This window comes from Petromyzon marinus, chromosome 6 (genome assembly GCF_048934315.1).
Source record: "Petromyzon marinus isolate PM22_M1 ecotype Great Lakes invasive population chromosome 6, UKy_Petmar_22M1.pri1.0, whole genome shotgun sequence".
Lineage (NCBI taxonomy): Eukaryota > Metazoa > Chordata > Hyperoartia > Petromyzontiformes > Petromyzontidae > Petromyzon > Petromyzon marinus.
In genome coordinates, this window is record NC_133672.1 from 2,435,114 (window position 1) to 2,456,884 (window position 21,771).

The 21,771-nt window shown below is 50.9% G+C and overlaps 2 protein-coding genes across 5 annotated transcripts in view; both read left to right on the top strand.

The window, feature by feature from the left end:
* Positions 1 to 21,771, top strand: part of KIAA0586 (KIAA0586 ortholog) — a 194,526-nt gene that overhangs the window by 54,699 nt on the left and 118,056 nt on the right. The gene's annotated exons all lie outside the window — the stretch shown is intronic.
* On the top strand, positions 14,740 to 18,209 carry IRF2BP2 (interferon regulatory factor 2 binding protein 2). The gene has a single exon (XM_032948385.2). The coding sequence runs from the start codon at positions 15,277 to 15,279 to the stop codon at positions 17,593 to 17,595; it is 2,319 nt and encodes a 772-aa protein (XP_032804276.2). The 5' UTR covers positions 14,740 to 15,276; the 3' UTR covers positions 17,596 to 18,209.

The following is a 21,771-nucleotide window of genomic DNA, read 5'->3' on the forward strand; positions in this document are numbered from 1 at the left end:
CTGTATAGTGAGGGAAAAAAGTATTTGATCCCCTGCTGATTTTGTACGTTTGCTCACTGACAAAGAAATGATCAGTCTATCATTTTAATGTTAGGTTTATTTGAACAGTGAGAGACAGAATAACAACAAAAAACATCCAGAAAAGCGCATGTCAAAAATGTTATAAATTGATTTGCATTTTAATGAGGGAAATAAGTATTTGACCCCTCTGCAAAACATGACTTACTACTTGGTGGCAAAACCCTTGTTGGCAATCACAGAGGTCAGACGTTTCTTGTAGTTGGCCACCAGGTTTGCACACATCTCAGATCTTCTCCAAGTCATTAAGGTTTCGAGGCTGACGTTTGGCAACTCGAACCTTCAGCTCCCTCCACAGATTTTCTATGGGATTAAGGTCTGGAGACTGGCTAGGCCACTCCAGGACCTTAATGTGCTTCTTCTTGAGCCACTCCTTTGTTGCCTTAGCCGTGTGTTTTGGGTCATTGTCATGCTGAAATACCCATCCACGACCCATTTTCAATGCCCTGGCTGAGAGAAGGAGGTTCTCACCCAAGATTTGACGGTACATGGCCCCGTCCATCGTCCCTTTGATGCGGTGAAGTTTTCCTGTCCCCTTAGCAGAAAAACACTCCCAAAGTATAATGTTTCCACCTCCATGTGTGACGGTGGGGATGGTGTTCTTGGGGTCATAGGCATCATTCCTCCTCCTCAAAACACGGCAAGTTGAGTTGATGCCAAAGAGCTCCATTTTGGTCTCATCTGACCACAACACTTTCACCCAGTTGTCCTCTGAATCATTCAGATGTTCATTGGCAAACTTGGCGGGAATGTATATGTGCTTTCTTGAGCAGGGGGACCTTGCGGGCGCTGCAGGATTTCAGTCCTTCACGTCGTAGTGTGTTACCAATTGTTTTCTTGGTGACTATGGTCCCAGCTGCCTTGAGATCATTGACAAGATCCTCCCGTGTAGTTCTGGGGTAATTCCTCACCGTTCTCATGATCATTGCAACTCCACGAGGTGAGATCTTGCATGGAGCCCCAGGCCGAAGGAGATTGACAGTTCTTTTGTGTTTCTTCCATTTACGAATAATCGCACCAACTGTTGTCACCTTCTCACCAAGCTGCTTGGCAATGGTCTTGTAGCCCATTCCAGCCTTGTATAGGTATACAATCTTGTCCCTGACATCCTTGGAAAGCTCTTTGGTCTTGGCCATGGTGGAGAGTTTGGAATCTGATTGATTGATTGCTTCTGTGGACAGGTGTCTTTTATACAGGTAACAAGCTGAGATTAGGAGCACTCCCTTTAAGAGTGTGCTCCTAATCTCAGCTCGTTACCTGTATAAAAGACACCTGGGAGCCAGAAATATTTCTGATTGAGAGGGGGTCAAATACTTACTTCCCTCATTAAAATGCAAATCAATTTATAACATTTCGACATGCGTTTTTCTGGATTTTGTTGTTATTCTGTCTCTCACTGTTCAAATAAACCTACCATTAAAATTATAGACTGACCATTTCTTTGTCAGTGGGCAAACGTACAAAATCAGCAGGGGATCAAATACTTTTTTCTCTCACTGTATGTGTGAAGTATACATTTTTAATAGAGGTATGTGCACAGGGGGTGTGTTTTTGTAACGTAGCGCAGATATGGCTTATGGAGTCATAATAAATAAACAGAGAATGGTCTGTTTCATCACCAAGATAAAATAATATTTATGGGCAATCGGGACCAATGTTTTCCAGAAGCATTTGTTTAAGGGAGTCCAAACCCTGTACGGATTTTGACTTCTCTCCCAATCTAAATAAGCCCCACACCAATGAAAGTCAGAGAGAGATCAAAACTCGCTTAGGATTTTCCTTTTTGAACTTATGCTTCTAAAAAAACATTGGTACAGAAGGCCCATTAGATAATGGTGAAGAAACATTCCTATCTGTTCTATTTTCCAATATCTACCAGCACGTAGCATTTGCGCAACTGTCGAAAGTTCCTCGATTTAAGAAAAACACAAATACTGCACTGTACAAACAGGCGCAGAGAGTTGGGTCTTGCAATCCGTCACGCAAGCTTTCAGAATCTGTGTTCAGACTGGAGGAGGAATCTGATGAGCTATGAAGCTCTTTTTCACAGATTTCCAGTTGGGGCCGGTCAGCAGCAATCCAAAGGCCGCTGGGCTGCGAGGTCACCCGGAGATGGCAGTAAAGCAAGCAGGTTCATGAACCTGTCTGTGTGGACGACTAGAGAAACAAGTTTTTACCAAGATACAAAACCTTGCTTTTTAGGTGTTATCATCTAATAGGAGTGCTTTTTGTAGTTTTCTAACCCACGCTAAACGCGCCTTAAAGTACAACTGGCCAAAGATGCCGATACGGGACCCTTCTGCAAAGGAGTCTTCATACTCTCAATGCAACTTCTTCTAGAAAGTTTAACATGTAGGCTTTCGCGACCAATATTATCCATAATATAGGTTTTTGGGTTAGATCGCGTAAATATAATTGTGTTAAACCCACCACCACTCGACACAGCCAATTAGTAAAGTTTGTCACGTAAACAGAACGTGCCAATTTGATACTCGTCTAGCACACCGGTGTGTTGAAGAGTAAATCCACAACATTTACAATTCGAGTACGACTTTTGCCAGTAATTACAACTAGCATCATCAGGCAACAGCCAGATTAGATTTAAACCACACCGGTGTGCTATACTAGGAACGAATTGGCATGTTCTGTTTACATGACAACCCTTACTAATGGGCTGTGTCGTGTGGTGGCGGGTTTAACGAAACGTTTATATTGACGAGATTTGACCCAAAAACCTCTATTATGGATTTCTCCTGGAAAGTTAAACAAAAGATGTTGTCGTGATTACTCCGCCGATAACCAAATCATCCTAAACACGCCCCAACTCGTTAGATCTTGAGAGCCAAGCCGGACTGAACCCGCCTGTTGCTCGTGGTGGTTGTCGCGGTTGTAACAGGCTGCGGGGCCACGTTATGGGCACTGCATTACTGGCTGTTGGGTGGTGGAGGGTTATGACACATTTATACTTACGCGATCTAACTCAAAAACCTTTATTATAAATAGTGAACTCTGGTCAACTATCCCCCTCGACCCGCACGGATAGCACCTCATCCAGCAGTGGATTAAAAAGGGGTGTACACCATTGCTGATAATAACCACAGTGGATTTGTATTTTTTAAATTATAGATTCAGCTGGCACGGCCGCGTGCGTGAAGGTGGGTGAAAAGTCAAGCTGCAGGGCCTGCGGCGGTCGACCGCAGCTGCGCACGCGTGCTCGAGTGCATTTCACTCCAAACCAGCCGCCTCTACTTGCGAACAGAGCCGGACTGCCGCTGTGCAGAAAAACCACTCCACGCCTACACCGCCGTGCCCATACCAACAACAACCCACACCTTCCCTTCCCCTCTTCCCCCTTGCCACCCCAACCCGCCCCCTCTGCTTTGCCCCGATTTGGACACACGCGAGCTGCGTGCGCGCGTGAGCGTGCGACCAAGTGGATGGCCCTAAATTTAGCTGAGGCCTCCCTTGGGCCAACTCGAACCAGATGTTTCCAACCGTCTGATGTCCCGCGGCGAGCGCTTGCTCGATACATGATTTGGGGAGTGTCGGGTGGGGGTGTTGGAGAGAGGGCTCTGTGTTTTTGTTTAAATTGGGAATAAGGAAAGCTGTGGCAGGGACAATGAGGAGGAGATTTGTGAGGGAGGCCGGATTGGGTCGGAGAGTTGAGGGTGGATGAGTGTATGGATATATACTGGATAAATGGAAAGGTGGGGTGGATGCAGAGAGCGAGCGAGGGATGGATGGGGACAAGGATGGAGGGATTTGTCTTTATTGATACAGGGTGGGATGCATGGATGTGGGGGTACATGAATGGACAGATGGATTGGTGTATGGTTGGATGAAGGTGGGCGGGATGGGTGGCTGTATGGATGCATGGCAAGAGGCCGGTGTGCGTGTAGAGTGAGTTTGACGAGTGCAAGGGGCCAGGAGAATAATGGACCTGCTCACAGGCGGTGCAGATGCATGCGTGGGAGTCGCGTGTTGGGGTTGTCCACGTAGAAGGGGCCCGGTGAGCCATCGTGGGCCAATTCTGGCACAGTAGAACAGGCTGATGAGGGGGGGGGGGGCACGGCGTTCGTTCTCGCTCGCAGCGCGAGGGAGCACACACGGCGTGGACTTTAATCAGCCAGGGACGTGTGTTTACAGTATTGGGTGTCTGTGCCCGCAGCGGTTTCTCTTTATCGCCTTTCTAGAAAACAGAAAAAAATACGACTGCCTTCAAGCTCTCTCCACCTACAATTGCGACACGAATGGACCGCTCGCACTCATCCCATCGACTTGTTTTTGCAGGAGTAAAGCAAAGTTTTGTTAGAAAAAAAAACTGCCTACGTAGCGCCCTGGCTGTAATTTGTTTGTGCGTGCATTTTGGGAGGCCGGTGCTTTTTGTTTAATGCCAGCCCGTTTTGGAAAGCACAGGCTACCGCCACCCCCCTTCCCCCCCAAAAAACCCAGTGTTTTTGTTGGCGCTTGGCTCTCAACCAACTTTCCGTGAGGGCGTGCGATGATGTTTTATTCATGGGGCAGGCGGCTTGGAAAGACGCCCGCTGTTTTGCTGTGCTCCAGGGAAGGTCAGAACGTTCACGCCATTCGAATTTGACGCGTCTCCCCGACTGTCATGGACAGACAAGCACCCTCGCTCATTGCGCACGGACAACACGCGGAACACAAGGCCAGCAAGAATCGAATTCGAGTCGCTGCGATTGTTCGCCGCTCGTGAAAGCACACCGCTGTGCCACACAACACAAAAGACACAGACACTCCCCTTGTAACCCTGCATGCGTGTGCGAGCAGGTGCTGTTGGCGAGCATCTATTAAGGCCAGGACAGCACATGAGGGGTGGTGTGGCCTCTACCATGCCCGGCCGCTTTGTCTCCCATCCGTGTTGATGTTCGCACATCACGCCGAGTACTATTTCTAGCCGGAATCAACGTACCGGAGGTCCTAGGACACGATATGGATCAGATATAACTTGCCATTGATATTATCCATGGCTGGCAATCGATCCCGGGTCACCGGGTTTGTAGTGTGGAAACCACTGCGCCACTGCTTCTCTCCCGCACACACACACACGGACGTGTGTGTGATAGATACACAGTACAACAGCAGACATGCACACTTGGGAGCTGGACAACACATGCAACGGTCCAGTCTCTAACCACTGCTGCCACCGCACACAAGATAAAGTGGTGTTGTTTTGGCCGAGATAGGTTGTTTTGGGTGGGTGGAACATTTGGAGGAAAAAAAAATAATTCTTGCACTCCAGGAATAAGAAATAATACGGCCGAGCAGCGCTTGGGGTATTTTAGAGTGATAAGGCTCCGTCGATCATACATTGCGCTTGGCTGTGACCTGGGCCATTCTGAACGGAGCCACGGAGCTCTTAAACCAGTGGTTCTTAACCTTATTGAAGGTACTGAACCCTGCAAGCTTCATCAGTGCATTCACCGAAATCTTCGTAATTGGAAAAATAAAATATGATTTCTTCAAAACATAGGTATATATTTTATTAGTGCACAAAATGAACCATGCATCAGTTGCACACAAATCACTGTGTTCAAAGAACAAAACCAACAAAACATGAATTTCACACACAAAACATAACTCAATGAATATTTACTGCAAATCAATGTGACTTTTGCTGTTGCCTTTCAGATACAAGTTCAGAAATGCGCGGCTTCACCTTGGCAAGTGCCACTCTCATATCATTTTCGCAACAAAGTCTGTTCCTTTTCTTAGTTTTTATGTCTATCATCCTCGATAAAGATTGCTCGCAAAGATACGTTGTAACAAACGGTGTATCTCAAGGGCTTGCTTAGCAATAAGAGGGTATGGTACGATTTGGTGACACCAAAACGTTGAGAGCGTTGTTGTTATGAAGAGTTGCTGTTGAAGCTGGCTCTGCTGAAGTTCAATGATTTCCTCGAGGTATTCATCGTTGACATCTGCTGTCGCAACACTAAACGTGAACGGCTGTCTCACCCATGCTGGATATGACTCTCTGGTGGGAAAGTATCCATCGAGAGACTTTGCGACCTCAACTAAGTGCATGGCAATTGCTTGCTTCAGCTCCCCAGGTACTTCTATCTTACTTACACAGTTGTCCAACAGGGGAAAGTTTGCGAAGTTATCATTCTCTGTTCGTCGTTTCCATAAAGGTAGCTTTTTTTAAAACACCTTCAGGTTTTCTTCCGCTTCGATGATGTTGACTCCATCGCCCTACATCTGTCGATTGAGATGATTGAGAGCATCGAAAATATCGGCCATGTACGCCAAAATGAGAATGAACTCAGAATTTTTGAAGCAATCTGCATGACAGTGTTGGTACTCTCGCAAAAACAGGGCTAATTCCACACGCATGGCAAAAACACGATTCAGCACCTTTCCCCGGGATAACCACCGAACGTTAGAATGGTACAGAAGTACCTCGAATTCAGAGCCAATTTCCTTACACAGCTCTTTGAAGATGCGGTGCTTCATAGCACTATTTTGCAAGTAGTTCACACATTCAACTACAATTTTTGATACTTCTGCCAGTTTTGGAGGCAAGGTTTTTGTTTCCAACGCATGCCTGTGCAGAACACAGTACATAACAATGATGTGTGGTGCATCGGATTTCACCAGCGCTCCAAAACCCGAGTGTTGTCCCAGCATGGCTGGGGCTCTGTCCGAACAAACTGCAGAAACCATATTCCACGAAAGATCGTTGTCTCTGAAGAAGTCATCCACGAGTTTCTTCACATCGACTGCCTTGGTTGTTGTAAGAGGCTTACAAAATAAAAAAAAATCTTCCGTTACCACATCTTCTTTCATATAGCGCACGAATACAACAAGCTGGGTTAGATTGGAAACGTCGGTGGTCTCGTCGAGTTGGAGGCTGAATTTTGCTGGGCTTGAAATCAGATCTGCAACTACTTGAGCCAAGATGTCATCGCTCATGTCGTCTATTCTGCTGCTGCTGATAGTGTCATTTGAAAGAGGAATTTGGGATAACTTATCTTCAGCAGCTTTTCCCAGCATGATATTCGCCATCATCAACGCAGCTGGTTTTACGAGTGTTTCACCAATGGTGTGTGGTTTGCCCTGCTTTGCGATCAGGTACGCAACTTCGTACGATGCTGTGAGGATCGGTTTGTTGATGGGTACAAAAAGCCGAGAACAGGCAGAGTAGCCTTTTCATCGAATCTGGCTCTCTTCACCTTGAATTCAGCGAGCGTAGTGTTCTTGTATTTCCCATCTCCATGCAGCTTTAGGAAGTGTTCCTTTAGTTTTGCCGGTGCTAGACTAGAATTGCTCAACTTGGCATTGCAAATCATGCATTGAGGACGCTGACTCCCATCACGCTCCTTTATACACGTGAATCCATATTGTATGTATTCGTCCAACCACTTTCTTTTTTTTGCTCGACATAGTATGAAGGGATTGAAAGATTGAAAGAAAATCACAAATGACGTACAATCACAACAGCCACAAGTCGACTACTGAGCGCACCAAGTTCCTGATCACGCAATGTGGCGTGATCAGCTGCAGCCAATGATGGCCAAGCGGAGCGTGACGTCACAAAGAATACAAGTGGGCTGAATTTATTTCGTGTAACACATTTTTACTAAGCAAGTAAATATTTGTAATCTAACACGGCGAATAAAAATTGCGTGTTGCCAATTTTTTGACGATCGAACTCAGCTTAAGAACCACTGTCTTAAACAATGCGCGAGCTAATCACCCCTGTCACCCACCCCTCCCGTTGTTAAATTATTTATTTGCCTAAACCCTTTTAAAGGTAGCCGAGTGCACTTTCCATTAATAAATAAACCTGTTATTCATTAATGTAAATACACATTTGACATGGTTTACATAACGTTTTCTTGGAAAACAAAAATAAAAGCGCCCTCTGCAATATTCTGAACTGCCACCCACCCGCTGCGGGCAAGGGCAATGTTTGTCCAGCCTATCAAGTACATTTAGCACAAATTAGTTTAAGCTTGTGTGTGTGGGATTTTGCCGTTTTACAAACACAGCCGCCGTGCACTGCTGCCAAGCGTCACCACCGTGCAGCAACAGTTGCAAGCTGCCTATTGCTGCTCTCAAAGCCGTAAATGGGCTTCTGTATAGATGTGGAGGAAGGGGGGGAACCCCCCCCCCAAGAGAGACACCCAGAGGGAGAAAGACTGAGGCATGGAGAGAGACGTCCACAAACACAGGGTGGGGGAGAGTGGGATGTGGAGAAGTGTGGATGGGGAGTCGATCCCACAAGACTAGATTCTCGAGCGCATACACGGAACATTCCGGAATTATTTTTCTGTACGAACTGGAGTCCATTCCAACCCCAAAATCCATTTCAGCTCTATGAATCGGAATTGCACGAAACATTTTTTAAATAGTTTTTTATATATAAAAACTAATTGAGAAAAATTCAACAGACACGAATTTGTTTTCCAGCTGTTGGTTATCATCTGATATATCGAATGTTACATGTTACTAAATGTTACGAATCTAACTGTGCAACTCGATCAGAAATCTCGAGTCTCTCGTGTCAATCACGTGATTCGTAGTCAGGGCAATTAGACAGCAGCATCAGCGGCAGGGGTAATGTGGACAGACAATGTCATCACCTGTGTTGACAAAACGCGTAAGAAGGTGGAATGTGACATTTGCAGAAAATAAATTGTGCTGCATTCAGCAAAAGAACATCACCGATGTGGAAACACCTTGGAAATGTCCCACCCGGCAGAACGATCGTCATGCTTTCAAAGCACACCCCGCAAGGTGTATGTATGTATATATGTCTTTCTACGAGCGGTCATGGTAAACTGAAAATATATAATTAACCAAATATCTAATAATAACAACACTCTACCGACGTGCGTAATTATAATTTAACGGCTATATATATTTGTTAATGGACAAAGGGGATACCACAAGGGTAGAAATGTGATACAGTTCCCCAAGGCTACTAAGCAGCAGTTGGGCTGTGGGCAGACAAATAGCGACATCAGTCAGAGGAGGAGGGTGATGATGATCTCCCAATGGGGAGATGAGCTAATTTCGCACAGTCGCTCAGGGTCAAGCAGGCGACCTCTCTTCCTGTACTCGGTTCTGGCCATTGAAGGATACATTATTGGGTTTGAGGTGGTTTGTATGAAAATTGCCCGTGTGTGAATTATGAGTATTGGTCCGGTTTAAACAGATATGTAGTTATAGGTGTGAATTATTCATTGGTTAGGTTTTTTTAATATATAAAGTAGTTATTTTTTGTGTGAGTTGCGATTATTTATTGGTGATTATTGATTACTTTTATTTTTCGATATGTTTATGTGGGTATCCTAAAGTTTTTGATTAACATTCAGGTACCAACTATTCAGACCCTTTAGTTAATGTTCTGTTTCTGTATATAGTTTCATTTTATCGCTTAATTCTTAACACCTGTATTCTGGCAAAAAAGGATCCCGTAGGTAAAATGAAGGGGGTATGTAAGAAATGTGTTTTTAAGTTAATGTGGTTTGGAATCGGAATCGATTCCACCAAGTCCATTCTAATCGACTCCAAAAACCTTGGAATCGGCCATCCCTCGAGAGAGGTATGGTGATGATCAAGGAGAGAAACAGACGAAAAGATACCGAGAGAGAGAGAGACGCGTGGAGACAACTGATACAAAGACATTCAAAGGGCCAAGCGGAGATGGATACAGAGAGAAAGAAGCAGAGGCCAGGGGAGCTACAGGGAGAAAGAAGATGAGAGACAGACACCACAAATGGACAATTCAACATGAACACACTCTGAAAGAGAAAGATAAGGCGGTTAACATGGATATACCCAGAGCCATAGACAGACACGGAAAAGACGTGAAGAGAAATGGGCAGATAAATACATTTTGGGGAGGGGGGGGGTGCTGAGGAAGTGGGGGCTCAGTGCACGTGTTGCATATTTATAAAGCTGGCACGGGACTGCTGCAAAGCACATTGCAATATGCACTCGCTGATACCGGCTACAGTGAAAAAACAGCAAACTGCTATTGCACAAGATTGCGTGCATCGATTAGTGGGGTACACGAGGCTGCTGCATCGATGGGGGTGGTCTTACCCCCAAGCCAATAGCAATCCAAGTGCTGTTGGAGCCATACCCCGACCCAGAGCGAGAGGGTGCCATGAGTTGTTGACGTGGCACAACTGTTGTTTTGCATCGCGCTGCCAACTCGCCGGGGTAGGCAGGCAGGCAGGCTTATAATTGGACACAATGGATTGTGATGTTTACGGTGACGTTTACAACTGCGCGCCTTGGAAATTAATGTCAAAAAATTAAGATGGTAAAGAATTTTGGACAGTTCTGCTGTCTTGGTCCGAACGGGCCACGTGTTATTCTCGTGGATGGCTTTTTGTGCATGTACAGTAACCAGCCAATATTCGGCAGCATTTGTTTAACAGATCAGGCAGTGGCTGCTGATGATATTCAGAAAATAAAATCCGCCCAAGGATTTGCCTGCTTCAACAAATGCTGGTGAAAAAAAATACGTACTGTATATCTTAAAAGGCCCATACAGTACATAGGCTGATGGACTAAAATGCTTTATTTTTACATGCAGACGAAGACCGCTTATTTTCCAAATACAGTAACAGTAGCTACCAAGCCCCTCATCGTGTTTCAGTGCTGTGTATTATTATTATTGTGTGCTCAAGGCTTCGTGAGATGATATCGCACGCGCCTCCGTGGCATTTATTTAAGAGGGAAAATGGAAAAAGGGCTTCAGAAGTTGTTTGATGGGGGAGATGAAAGCGCGCGCGATCCGAGCCACTTTGTTCCTCGGTAATGAGCGGCCTCACATGGACGTTGTGTTGGTGGGGGGCTAAGAACGGTGCAGGAGGGTGGGGGGGGAACTGCTCTCTTGATCCCTTACCCACGAAACTGGAGTGTCCTCAAGACTACTGTAAACACATCTGGGCCTCGTCAGTCTTGGGCATGCCGTTAGTGCCAAAAGTAATGCCCTTTAACCCAGGAAAGCCTCACTGAGTCTAAATACATTCTGGACGGTCCTGCATCGGGATTATCTTCTAAGCCAAGGAAGGATTTCAGTCTGGTTAGTACAGCACATGGAAGGGTGATCACCGGCCGGGCACTGCCAGGTGTTGTAGGTGTAGGGCTGGGAGTTGGCCAGGACATGACAGTACAGTACAGCTCTTATATTATTAGTCATGCTCTGTTCACTGTTGGATGTTCTCCCCACGCTCTGGCCATCTCTCAAAAGTCCTGTAATATCACAATACATCTTATTCCTGGGCATGAACTAATAATACCATCGCTCCACATAGCCAGTGCTTGCCCTCCTTCACCTCGCCTGCAATCCCATCACCAGTGTCACCCATCCACATTACAAACTGAATTGTAACTTGCTGACTCGCCCATACTGGAGATCTGTGAAAAAAAGCACCACAGCACATCGGATTCCTCTTGCGGTCTAAATAAAGATTCTGATTGCCACACAATTGAGGGTACATTCTCTCATTTGCTAGTTAGAACATTACTGTTATCCCGCGCATGATAGCTCGCTCGTGTTAATATCGCCCGACATTACGTGTTGTCGCGTAATTTATCCTCGCGTAAATGATATACGCTGCTGCTGCTGCATTGACCATCCGGCAAGAGGGCCCGCGTGCGGATTTAGGCCGTGCGAACTTGACACGGTCCAATCTCGACCGTGCCAGACGGACGGCGAAGTGACAACGCGGCGTAAAAAGGCTCAAGCGGCCGCTTTGCCAACATCACGTGGCCCCGCAACTCCACGTGTTGGCGAGCGTTGTTCGCGCCCTTTGAAGTCGCCAAGAGAGTCCGAGGGGGGGGGGGGGCCCTGAGAAGGCCGGTCGGCGCTCGGCAGCCCCGGGGAGCATCGTGGCTCCCCCCCCCGCCACCGTGGTGGGTTGGGTGGCGGTGGGTAGCAACGCGTTTGTTTGCGTCGCGGGTCTGTCGCTCAAATCTTGGGGGGAAGCAGGAGCTTTAGCAGGAGACGTGTAAACCGCTCGAATGGAGGGGTCATCTACGGAGGAAAAAAATCACTCCGTCCCGCGATTGCCACGTCGTTTCTGGGGTTTTTTTTGCCAAATGTCGCGAAAGTCCCACGTGGTAAAACCGTCATGAAACGTACGGCAGGTCCACGAGCGTCTATCGAGGTCTGCTGATGGGACATCGAATATCGAAACCGTTCCCAAGTTTGTATGCGGCTGATGTTGCTTAAACTGTGCATTCCCCGAAAGCAGTGTGGCCGATGGTTCGTGTCAAAAATATGTATTTTAATGTGGCTGTACATATGGGAGATGTAAACGTATTGCATTTTAGTCCATCAACCGCGCGGGTTTACAGACGAACATTATCAAGCAACATTTTCTTGAGCGAACTCACTCCAGACCGGATTCGACTTTCTGGGTCTCATCAGCAGTATTAAAGGCCCTGCCAAACAAATCCTTCTGGATTTATCAGGCGTCATTGGCGAGATGACTCCATGCAGCAACAGCAGTAACTGTACACAAGCGGAATATGTGACGTTGTGCGGAGCATTGTAGATTAAAATCAAAATATAAGCGCAACTCAAGTCTGGCCACATCAACACGACGTGTTTGTTAGAGCATCACGCTAATAATAGCCTCGCCGAGAGGAGCAGGGGGGGGGTTGAACCGCGGGGAGGTCACGGTGGGCGTCACGTGACGCGGCGGCCCGCACCGCCCCCTCCCACCGAGCCATCCGCAAACCTTAAAGCGTCAATAGCGAGCGGGTTCCTCGAGTAAATAATTATTGTCGGCGATTAAGGCCCGCGTGCTGCAGGAGAAAACAACAGCGAAGGCTCACGCCGCTGCTGCAAGAGCTGCTGCTTCTGCGTCTTGGCCTTGCAGCAGCCCGTGCAGCAGCAGTCACTCGCTACTGTACGCGCCCTGGGCCACGGCGTGGGCTGCGCGGAGCAAGGGGGGATTTGTGCGTGCGCGTGTGTGTACACTCGTGTGCGTGCACTCGCGTGCGTACACTCGCGTGCGTACACTCGTGTGCGTGTGTACCCGCGCGTGTGTGAGTGTACACCAGCGCGTGTGTGAGTGTACACCAGCGCGTGTGTGAGTGTACACCAGCGCGTGTGTGAGTGTACACCAGCGCGTGTGTGAGTGTACACCCACGTGTTTGTGTGTACACTCGTGTGTGTATGTACCCGCGTGTGTGAGTGTACACCAGCGCGTGTGTGAGTGTACACCCACGTGTTTGTGTGTACACTCGTGTGTGTATGTACCCGCGTGTGTGAGTGTACACCAGCGTGTGTGAGTGTACACCGACGTGTTTGTGTGTACACCCACGTGTTTGTGTGTACACTCGTGTGTGTGTATGTACCCGCGTGTGTGAGTGTACACCAGCGTGTGTGAGTGTACACCCACGTGTGTGTATACCCCCGCGTGAGTTCGATTCCCGCTGACGACCATCAACACCGGTGACGATTATCTGAACCGTTCCTGGGCCTCCCCCTAAGTCGACTCAGCCTCAAATGAGTACCTGGTGCGATGTGTACATTTTCCCACTGGGGAGACAAAGGCGGCCGGGCGTGGTGCTGGCCACCCCCCCCCCCCCCCACTCGTGTGCCACAGTGCCGGCCTTTATAGCTGCTGCTCGCTCACAGCACTTGCCCCAACAGTCCGTTGAGGCTACACGGGGGATCTTTGTCTCGTGCGAGGCCCATGACGAGGGGGATGATGGATGATGATGGTGGTGGTGCAAGGAAGACACGAGATCACTGCTGAAGGGACACGCGTGATGCAAGTAATCCCGATGGAAATGGATTACTGAAAAGCCACCCCAAGGTCCGCCGTGGGTTATTTGGGGGGGGGGGGTATATTTGGCCATACTTCTCCACGCTCGTCTCGTGCAGGTTAAGTAAGAACGTCGGCCGGGATGGCTTGGGGAAACACAGAGGGTGCATTGTATATTCTTGGTTCTTTCGGTAAAGTCACGTAGAAGGTGCATTGTATGTTTGTGAGTAGAGCGAGCGAGAGAGAGAGGGGGCAAGCGAGGCGTTTGGTGGATCACGCAGATTTTGTGAACTCTCAAAGCGAGGCGACCGGGAGATGGCAGCACAGATATTGAACTGTAATGTCGAGGATGTCGGGAGAGTCGGGAGGTGCGTGGCAGGGTTATGTCGCTGAGCTTACCGTCACTCACGTTTGCCCTTCCACGTGCAACACGGAGCGAGCGAGCGAGAAGGCGCAATTTCGGGGAGAGAGGGAGATGCAAAGGAAAAAAACAGAGGCGAGAGATGGGGGGGAGGGTGAGAGGGACATGGTAAAAGGGATATTTTAGAGGCGCGCATGACCGCCGTTGAAAGGGGGGGGGGGGGGTTGTAGAGGGGGTTGGTTGGGGGGAGACGAGGTGAAAGCTGGGGGGGGGGGGTAGCGAGCGACCAAGACAAGGGTTGAAAGAGGCAGCTCGAGATGGCGAAGGAGGTGAAGGAATAGAAACGCGAGGGGTGGGTTGGAGAGAGGTGATGGTCGGTGGGGAGGGGTGATGAAGAGAGGCGGCGAGTGGGTGAAGAACGGGGCAAGGAGGAAGCGTGCGAGGGGGGTGGTGGTGGTGGTGTACATGGGGAGCAAGGGGGAGGAGGGCTCCCCCCCCTCCTCCCCCGGAATGAGTAATGAGCCCGCTGTGACGTCACGGCTTATCACGGCCCGCGGGCCGCGCGGCGCCCGCGTGCAGAAGAATCGCGGCGCGCGCGCGACCCACGGAGCTGACGGAGCTCCTCCACGAGGCGCGGCTGCGCTCAGCGCCACTCGGCATCGGCACGGCCACGCGTGCGGGCCAGCAGCGCCACTTGTGCCGCTACTGCCGCTGCTGCTGCTACTGCCGCCGCCGTCGTGTTAAAAAAAATAAAACACCGCGCGCGTCTCCGGCAAACTGCGCGAGCGGTCAACTCGTAGTGTTGTTATTGTTGCTATCGTTATTTCCCCCCAGCGCCCTTGGTCGGTTGTTATTATTGTAGTGTTTCTGCAGCGGGCTTTACCGCAGTGTTACGATAATTTGTAGGGGGGGAGGAGGGAGTGGGGGGGGTGGGCGGGTGTCGGGGATGTGCTAGCTTCCTCGCTCCGAACAGCAGCAAAACAGTGCGGTCATTCAGAGCAGCAACAGCAGCAGCAGCAACAGCAGCAGCCGCTCGCTCGCCAGTGAGTCGGCAGAAGCCCGCGCCGCGCGATGTCCTCCACCTCCATGGCGGCCTCTGCCGCGGTCTCTGCCTCGTCGGCCGCGTCGCGCCGCCAGTCGTGCTACCTGTGCGACCTGCCCCGCATGCCCTGGGCCATGCTGTGGGACTTCTCGGAGCCCGTGTGTCGCGGCTGCGTCAACTACGAGGGAGCCGACCGCATCGAGCTGGTGCTGGACACGGCGCGCGCGCTCAAGCGCACCCACGGCTTTCAGGAGGGCCGCTCGCCGGGGCCTCCCTCCTCGGCGCCCTCCCTCGCCGCCTCGCTCAAGGTGGACGCGCTCTCGTCTTCGGCGTCCTCTGCCGCCGCATCTTCGTCGTCCAAGGACGTGCCTATGAACCACGTGGAGATGATGGGCGGCAGGCCGCTGTCGCACCAAGCCGCCTCTTCCATGGAACGCTATCAGCTGTCGGCGGCGGCCGCAGAGCGCGCCCGCATGCTCGAGTTCCACCCGCCGGCGGCGCCCGGCCGCATCACGAACGGGCTGCCCGCGTCGCCGGCCGTGAACGGCTTCCCCAAGGTCGAGGAGCAGCCGCCCGAGCTGCAGCGGCAGAGCCCGAACCCGCGTCGGACGCACTCCGTGCCGCCGCCCGGCGCCTTACCCCCCAGCCTCATCCCGCACCACATGGTGAGTGGCGGCGGCGGCGGCCCGCACCACCAGCAACAACACCAGCAACACCACCACCACCAGCAGCAACAGCAGCAGCAGCACCACCAGCAACAGCACCACCAGCTACCGTTGGGCTTCGGGCACCCAGGGGCTGGCAGACACCCGCACCAGCACCCGGGGCTGCCGCTGTCGCTGGGCGTGAGTATGGACGCGCTGGGGGTGAAACAGCAGCAGCAGCAACAGCAGCAGCAGCACCAGCGTGGGGGGTCTTCGTCGTCGTCGTCTTCGTCCGTGGACGGCGAGCGGGATCTGAAGGAGAAGCGCGGCGTGGAGGCCCTGGCCGAGCTGGCGGAGAGCGTGCGCAACCGCGCCGAGGAGTGGCCCGGGCGGCCCAAGGCCGTGCGTGAGACGCTGCTCACGCTGTCCAACAGCACCCCGTTCGACGTGCGCCTTAAGCGGGACCCCACGCTCCAGCGAGGGCGCGTGGTGGCCGTGGACTGCGGTTGCGCGAGCGGCGGAGGCGGCGGGGGGAAGGGCGCCTCGGACTACTACGAGCTGAAGGTGTTCGTGGAGTACCCGAGCGGCACGGGGGTGGTGTTCCCCAGCGCGTCGGGTGCCGCGCGGCAGATGTGCCAGGACAGCATGAAGGACTTTACCCGCGGGCCCTCGTCCGGCCTCAAGTGGCTAGAGTACGAGCGCAAGCATGGCACGGGCGACTGGCGGCCCATGTCCGAGCTGCTCACGGATGCCGTGCGCTTCTTCAGGGACGTGCCGAGAGGGGAAATGCTGCCCGTGCCCTTCCTGGACCCCGGCTGCCCCGTGCTGCCCACCGTGTACTGCAGCGTGCCCCGCGCGTACCTGGGCAGCCGAGGGCAGCGCAAGCGGAAAGCGTCGCCCGAGCCCCCGGATTCGGTGGGCAGCGGTGGCCCCAAGGTGAACGGAAGCGGAGGCGGCGGCGGCGGCGAGGACCACTCGCACGGCAGGCAGCAGCCGTGGATGCCGCCGCCTCCCCCAGGCGGTGCGGCGGCGGCGGCGGCCGGGGCAGGAGGAGGAGGAGGAGGCTACCCGCCCAGCATGCCTCACCCGCCGCCAGCGGCCGCGCTCAACTCGAGCCGCACGACGCCTCCCGAGTCGACCCTGCGCAACGGGACGTCCCCCATGGCCGCGCTCATGTCAGTGGCCGACAACCTGGTGACGGCGCAGTCGCCCAAGGAGGGCAACAACCAGGTACACTCCACCACGGCCAAGCGCAGCAGCAGCAGCAGCCCCGTTTCACCCGCATCTGCAGCCGGGCAGCAACAGCAGCAGCAGCGTCGTGGAGGAGGTGGAGGAGGAGGCGGAGGAGGAGGAGGAGGCGCAGTGCGCAATGGTGAGACGCCGAGGCCTAGCTCGCAGTCGGACGCCGAGCAGTCGGTGCCGCAGTCCCTGCCGGACTCGTCCGTGGCGGGCAACGGGCCACTGTGCTGCACCAACTGCCACGAGCGGCTGGAGGACACGCACTTCGTGCAGTGCCCGTCCGTGCCGTCGCACAAGTTCTGCTTCCCGTGCTCGCGCGAGAGCATCAAGAAGCAGGGCGTCAACGGCGAGGTGTACTGCCCGAGCGGGCAGAAGTGTCCCCTGGTGGGCTCCAACGTGCCCTGGGCCTTCATGCAGGGTGAAATAGCGACCATACTGGCCGTCAAGAAGGAGATGGACCATTAAGGGCCTTCACAGAGCGTGCGATCCCATTGTTATTATATATGTACGTATTAAACAAACAAAATTGATGGTGATGAAAAAAACACAGAGCTGAGAGGGCACGGGCTGGTTGAGACTTTTATGTTGCCGTTGGGTGGACTTTACTTACTCAAATGTAAATATTTAGGAAGACTTTCGTTTTTGATTAAACGAATTTGCTAATACAAGTGTCATATATTTTTGGAGGTATGTACTGTTCTAGTAATTGCTTTAGTTATTGATTTTTTTCTCTCCCTGTTTATTGTTTTATCGGCGTATCCTTTCTGTTAAAATAGGAGTAAGCTTTGGTGGTGAAACTGTCACAAAGCTAAAGCGATCGCAGGCTGCTCACGGCTCAATGTTTAACTTTGTATGACACTTCAGAAATGATCACATTTCCTCTCCAGTTGATGTACGCACTTAAAATAGATTGCCAAATGCTTTGTCCAGCCTCGTCTTGTTTTGTTTAATTGAGTGCAGCATAGGAATAGTATCACACAGTATAGATCATGCATAAATTAGACAACTTTTTTCTGTTATGTCAACATCCACTGCTGTCATCAGTAATGTATGTAAATACAGTTCTGTGTACAAACCTATACATTTGTGCGAGTTGTTTTTTTTTAATGCACATTACATATTAAATAACTCCAGCTGTGCCAAATCGGTGATTGCAAAAGACGGGGACGGTCTGCATTCGGAGCTCGCGCAAAGCATGGCAATTTCAGCACGTGGAAGTGTCCGTTCTGCTTCTAAGCGCCGTCCACCCCAAGCACGAAGGATTTTGTGAATGCTGAATCTGTACATTGTAGGTGCAAAAAAACATGCGCAAACGACGTGATATCCACTTTCCCCGATGAATGCATTTTGCTGGCTTGTGCGCTGACGTACATCGCGTGGATGTTTTTTGCGTGCACCCCTTTGGAGTTTTGCATTTCACGAAATCCAAGAGTTTTGTGGCCGAGGAGTGGTTTCCACAAGGCCTCCCTGTGTCGGAGCTGGCTTCTTCTTTGCACATCGGCAGTTGAACTTCCAAGCCCCTGTGGGCGTGCTTCTCATGAAAGCTGTTTACGATGACATTTGGAGGCGAAGTTGGGGGAGGCGGGGGAGGTTGGAGGTGGTGGGGGTTTGTTGAATTTCTGGCAGGGAGCCCAGACCACGAAATCCGCCGGAGCGACTAATTTAAATTCCACCCCTAGCAACAACTGTTGTTGGCTCTCGTAACGCCATCTATTGTGGATTTTGGACAGCTCGACATCCGAGGCATTGGGGGCTTCGATTCGAAAATCTGTTAGGCCAAAAAAATAAGAAAGGAGCTTCTCGGCAGAAGCAGCAGCGGACTGCGTGGTTGTCTTTTTTGTGTGCAGCAAGCGGGGGATCCGGGAGGGTTGGCAAGCACGGAATGGGATTTGGGTTTTCACTTGATGCAGCAGAGCTTCTCTCCCTCCACTGCCACCACCACCACCTCCTGAAAGCATGACGGAATTTATGTAAACACCCCGGGCTAGCACGGACAAGAAGAGCGAGGGAGCAGATGGGCTCAAATTCCACTACGTGGTTTGTTTTGTCAACGGCTACCCCCCCCCTCCCGCCAATCTCTACGTTAACAATTCACAACGAGTCTTCCTTCCCTCGGGTTGCAGATGATTCAGGAGGCTAATGACCCTCGCTATCTGCACCGATGCTCTGAATCAGCTAAACTGGGCCCTCTCGGGGGACGGGGGGGTGTAGATAAGGCTTCCAAAAAAACAAAGCATTAAATCGGGCAAAAAGAGAACATAAAGACATAATGATCTCAGCACCTCGGGCAGTTTTTTTTACAGCTTCTGAGTGGACGGAATTTGGAGTTTGGCAAGACGCGGCATGTGGCGCACACTACTGCAACACTGGAACACAAACAAAGGCAAAAATCTGTCAGTTTGACAGGAGGATGTTTAATTCACCTGCCAAATGTAAACTTTGCATTTTTAGACGACGTGTTTTTTTTTACAAACTGTTGATACAAGGGTGTGTCCGATTTTGCTGTGAGCTGCTTTGGGAGGTTAAAGGTGAGTATTGCCACACGTGTCCTCACTGTAACCTCGTTCTTAACGATTAACGCGCAGCCCTTTCCATTACTCATGAACTTAAATGGTCTTGCCGTGTCTGGGTGAGTGTGAGTGAAAATATTAATCGGGTTTAGATATATTAATTTTTTTGTCACACGCAAAAATTGTATTTGTACTTCGGGGTATCTAAATGCCCAATTGGCGCTGCACAGTGTTGGACATAGGAAAGACGTTGGTCAATGTTTACAGTTGCGCTTGAGTAGCTGCCGTGTCGGATGAGCAGAAGGATGTTAGGGGTGTTGCAGGGGCTGTTGCTGTGTTGTGCGCCATGTGTTGGGACGCATATTTGAGTTGTGTCATTCTCCCGTGAGACTCTCGCAGCATACATTATGGATCAAAGCGGGCTCTTCCCACGTGTGTCTCTTCAAAGTGAAAAGAGGAAGTGTTGGCATTTGGAATGTATTATTTTTCCACAATGTCAGCACACGGGGAGTGCTTGGTAAGGAGTATGTGTGCGCGCGTGTGTTGTTTCCTCCGTTTATTTTTAATGATAAGCAATCACTCTTCGGCTATTCTAAATCGTTGCGTTATGTAACTGAAGTTCAGGTGTAATGTTAACGGGTGGAAAAAAATGGTTCCCGGTTAAGCGGAGAGCGTGCGGTCTGACGAAATAATTTAGCACTGTTTACGTTACTGCAGACAACCAGTTGCGTTTCTCGAGGGAATGGTGGGGTGGAAGGGAAGGTCACAAAAGATATCTCAAGTTTCCATGGTGAGAATGGAGGTGCGTCACAGCTTGGAACCAGTTGGCACTATATTCGAGGTGGTTTTTTGTTGTTGTTTTTTTTGTTTCCGTAAGTGCTGATTGATGGCGTGTTAGCACGTGGGTGGGGGAAGGTTGGGCCGCGTGGTGGTTGGGGGGGTCTGATACAAGACGGCTTTTCTTTATGTAATGTATGAGGATTTCAGGATGAATGCCCGAGTGAACGGTTCGCCCTCGCTATGGCCACGCGGAAGCGCGGCGTCTGCCCGTGTCGTGGCCAAGCCTCAAGCTTTGCTTCGCCATAAAGGGGCATGTCACTGACCCCTCGGCGTGGCCGAGATTAATGTTTAGCGCAGCAATCCTGCCTTTATGGCTGCTGGCAGAACATGAGTCAAGCTCCGTCATTGTAGCCCCTTTGTGTTATCTCAACTTTGGAATTGGCCTGAAGAAAAGTTGCCTGCCTTAAAGCACCACTTATTTGCTTCTACAGTTTTCTTCATGTTTTTTTTCCCATCTTCTCTCGTGCATGCCTACAAAGCGAAGCCTTTGTCACGTTGGTATGTGGAACATCTTAAGCCCGGGGTTGCTCAGCTGGGCCCCGGCAGCAGTTGTTTTAGGAATCCTAAATTTAGGGAGGATGGGAGCGAGGCATTGTAAGGTCACAACAGGATTTGAATGCCAGACCATTCGTTGGTTTAAAGGGGTGGCGGCGGTGGTGTGGTGGTGGTGGGAGTGGGGAGGGGGATGGTCTGACAGCTTTTTAGGGGGAGGCTTTGAGGTGGGGTGGGGGGGAATGGGTTTGAAGGGTAGTGTACCCTGCTGGAAAGGAAATGGGTTCTTTGTTCGCAGTGTTGTTTGCATTGCCCAAACAGCGAATGTTTGCTTTCCAGCCCAGTAATTCTGGTTTGCAAACAAAGGCCGGTGTAGCCAGCGCTGGATCTAGCACGCACAGCGCCTGGGAAGGCCCGCCCTTTGTACTCTTCGCTCGGCTGATCCTGCCGTCATCCCCGCGATCCTCTCCCTCCCGCTGCAACCCCCCTCCCCACCAACCCACCGTCAATTGTGTCCAGTCTCTTCCCTACTCCACATCCCCAAGACCGGCAACGCTACCGAACACTTGCTAAACTGCTGAGTTTATGCCACGCAAGTATGAAAACATTTTCCTTGGGTACCTGAAAATCACTCTCTCTCAAGCCCGTTGAACTTGGAGTGAATCCCGCCCCCCCGTCCTCCAACGCAAACAGCGAGAGTGATGAGCTCGGTTCTTTTTTTCGGAGCCCACGCTACGCTGTCACCATGGAGGAGGTCGTGAGCGCTCCGGTAGCTACAGCCGCCCTTAAAATAACTCGA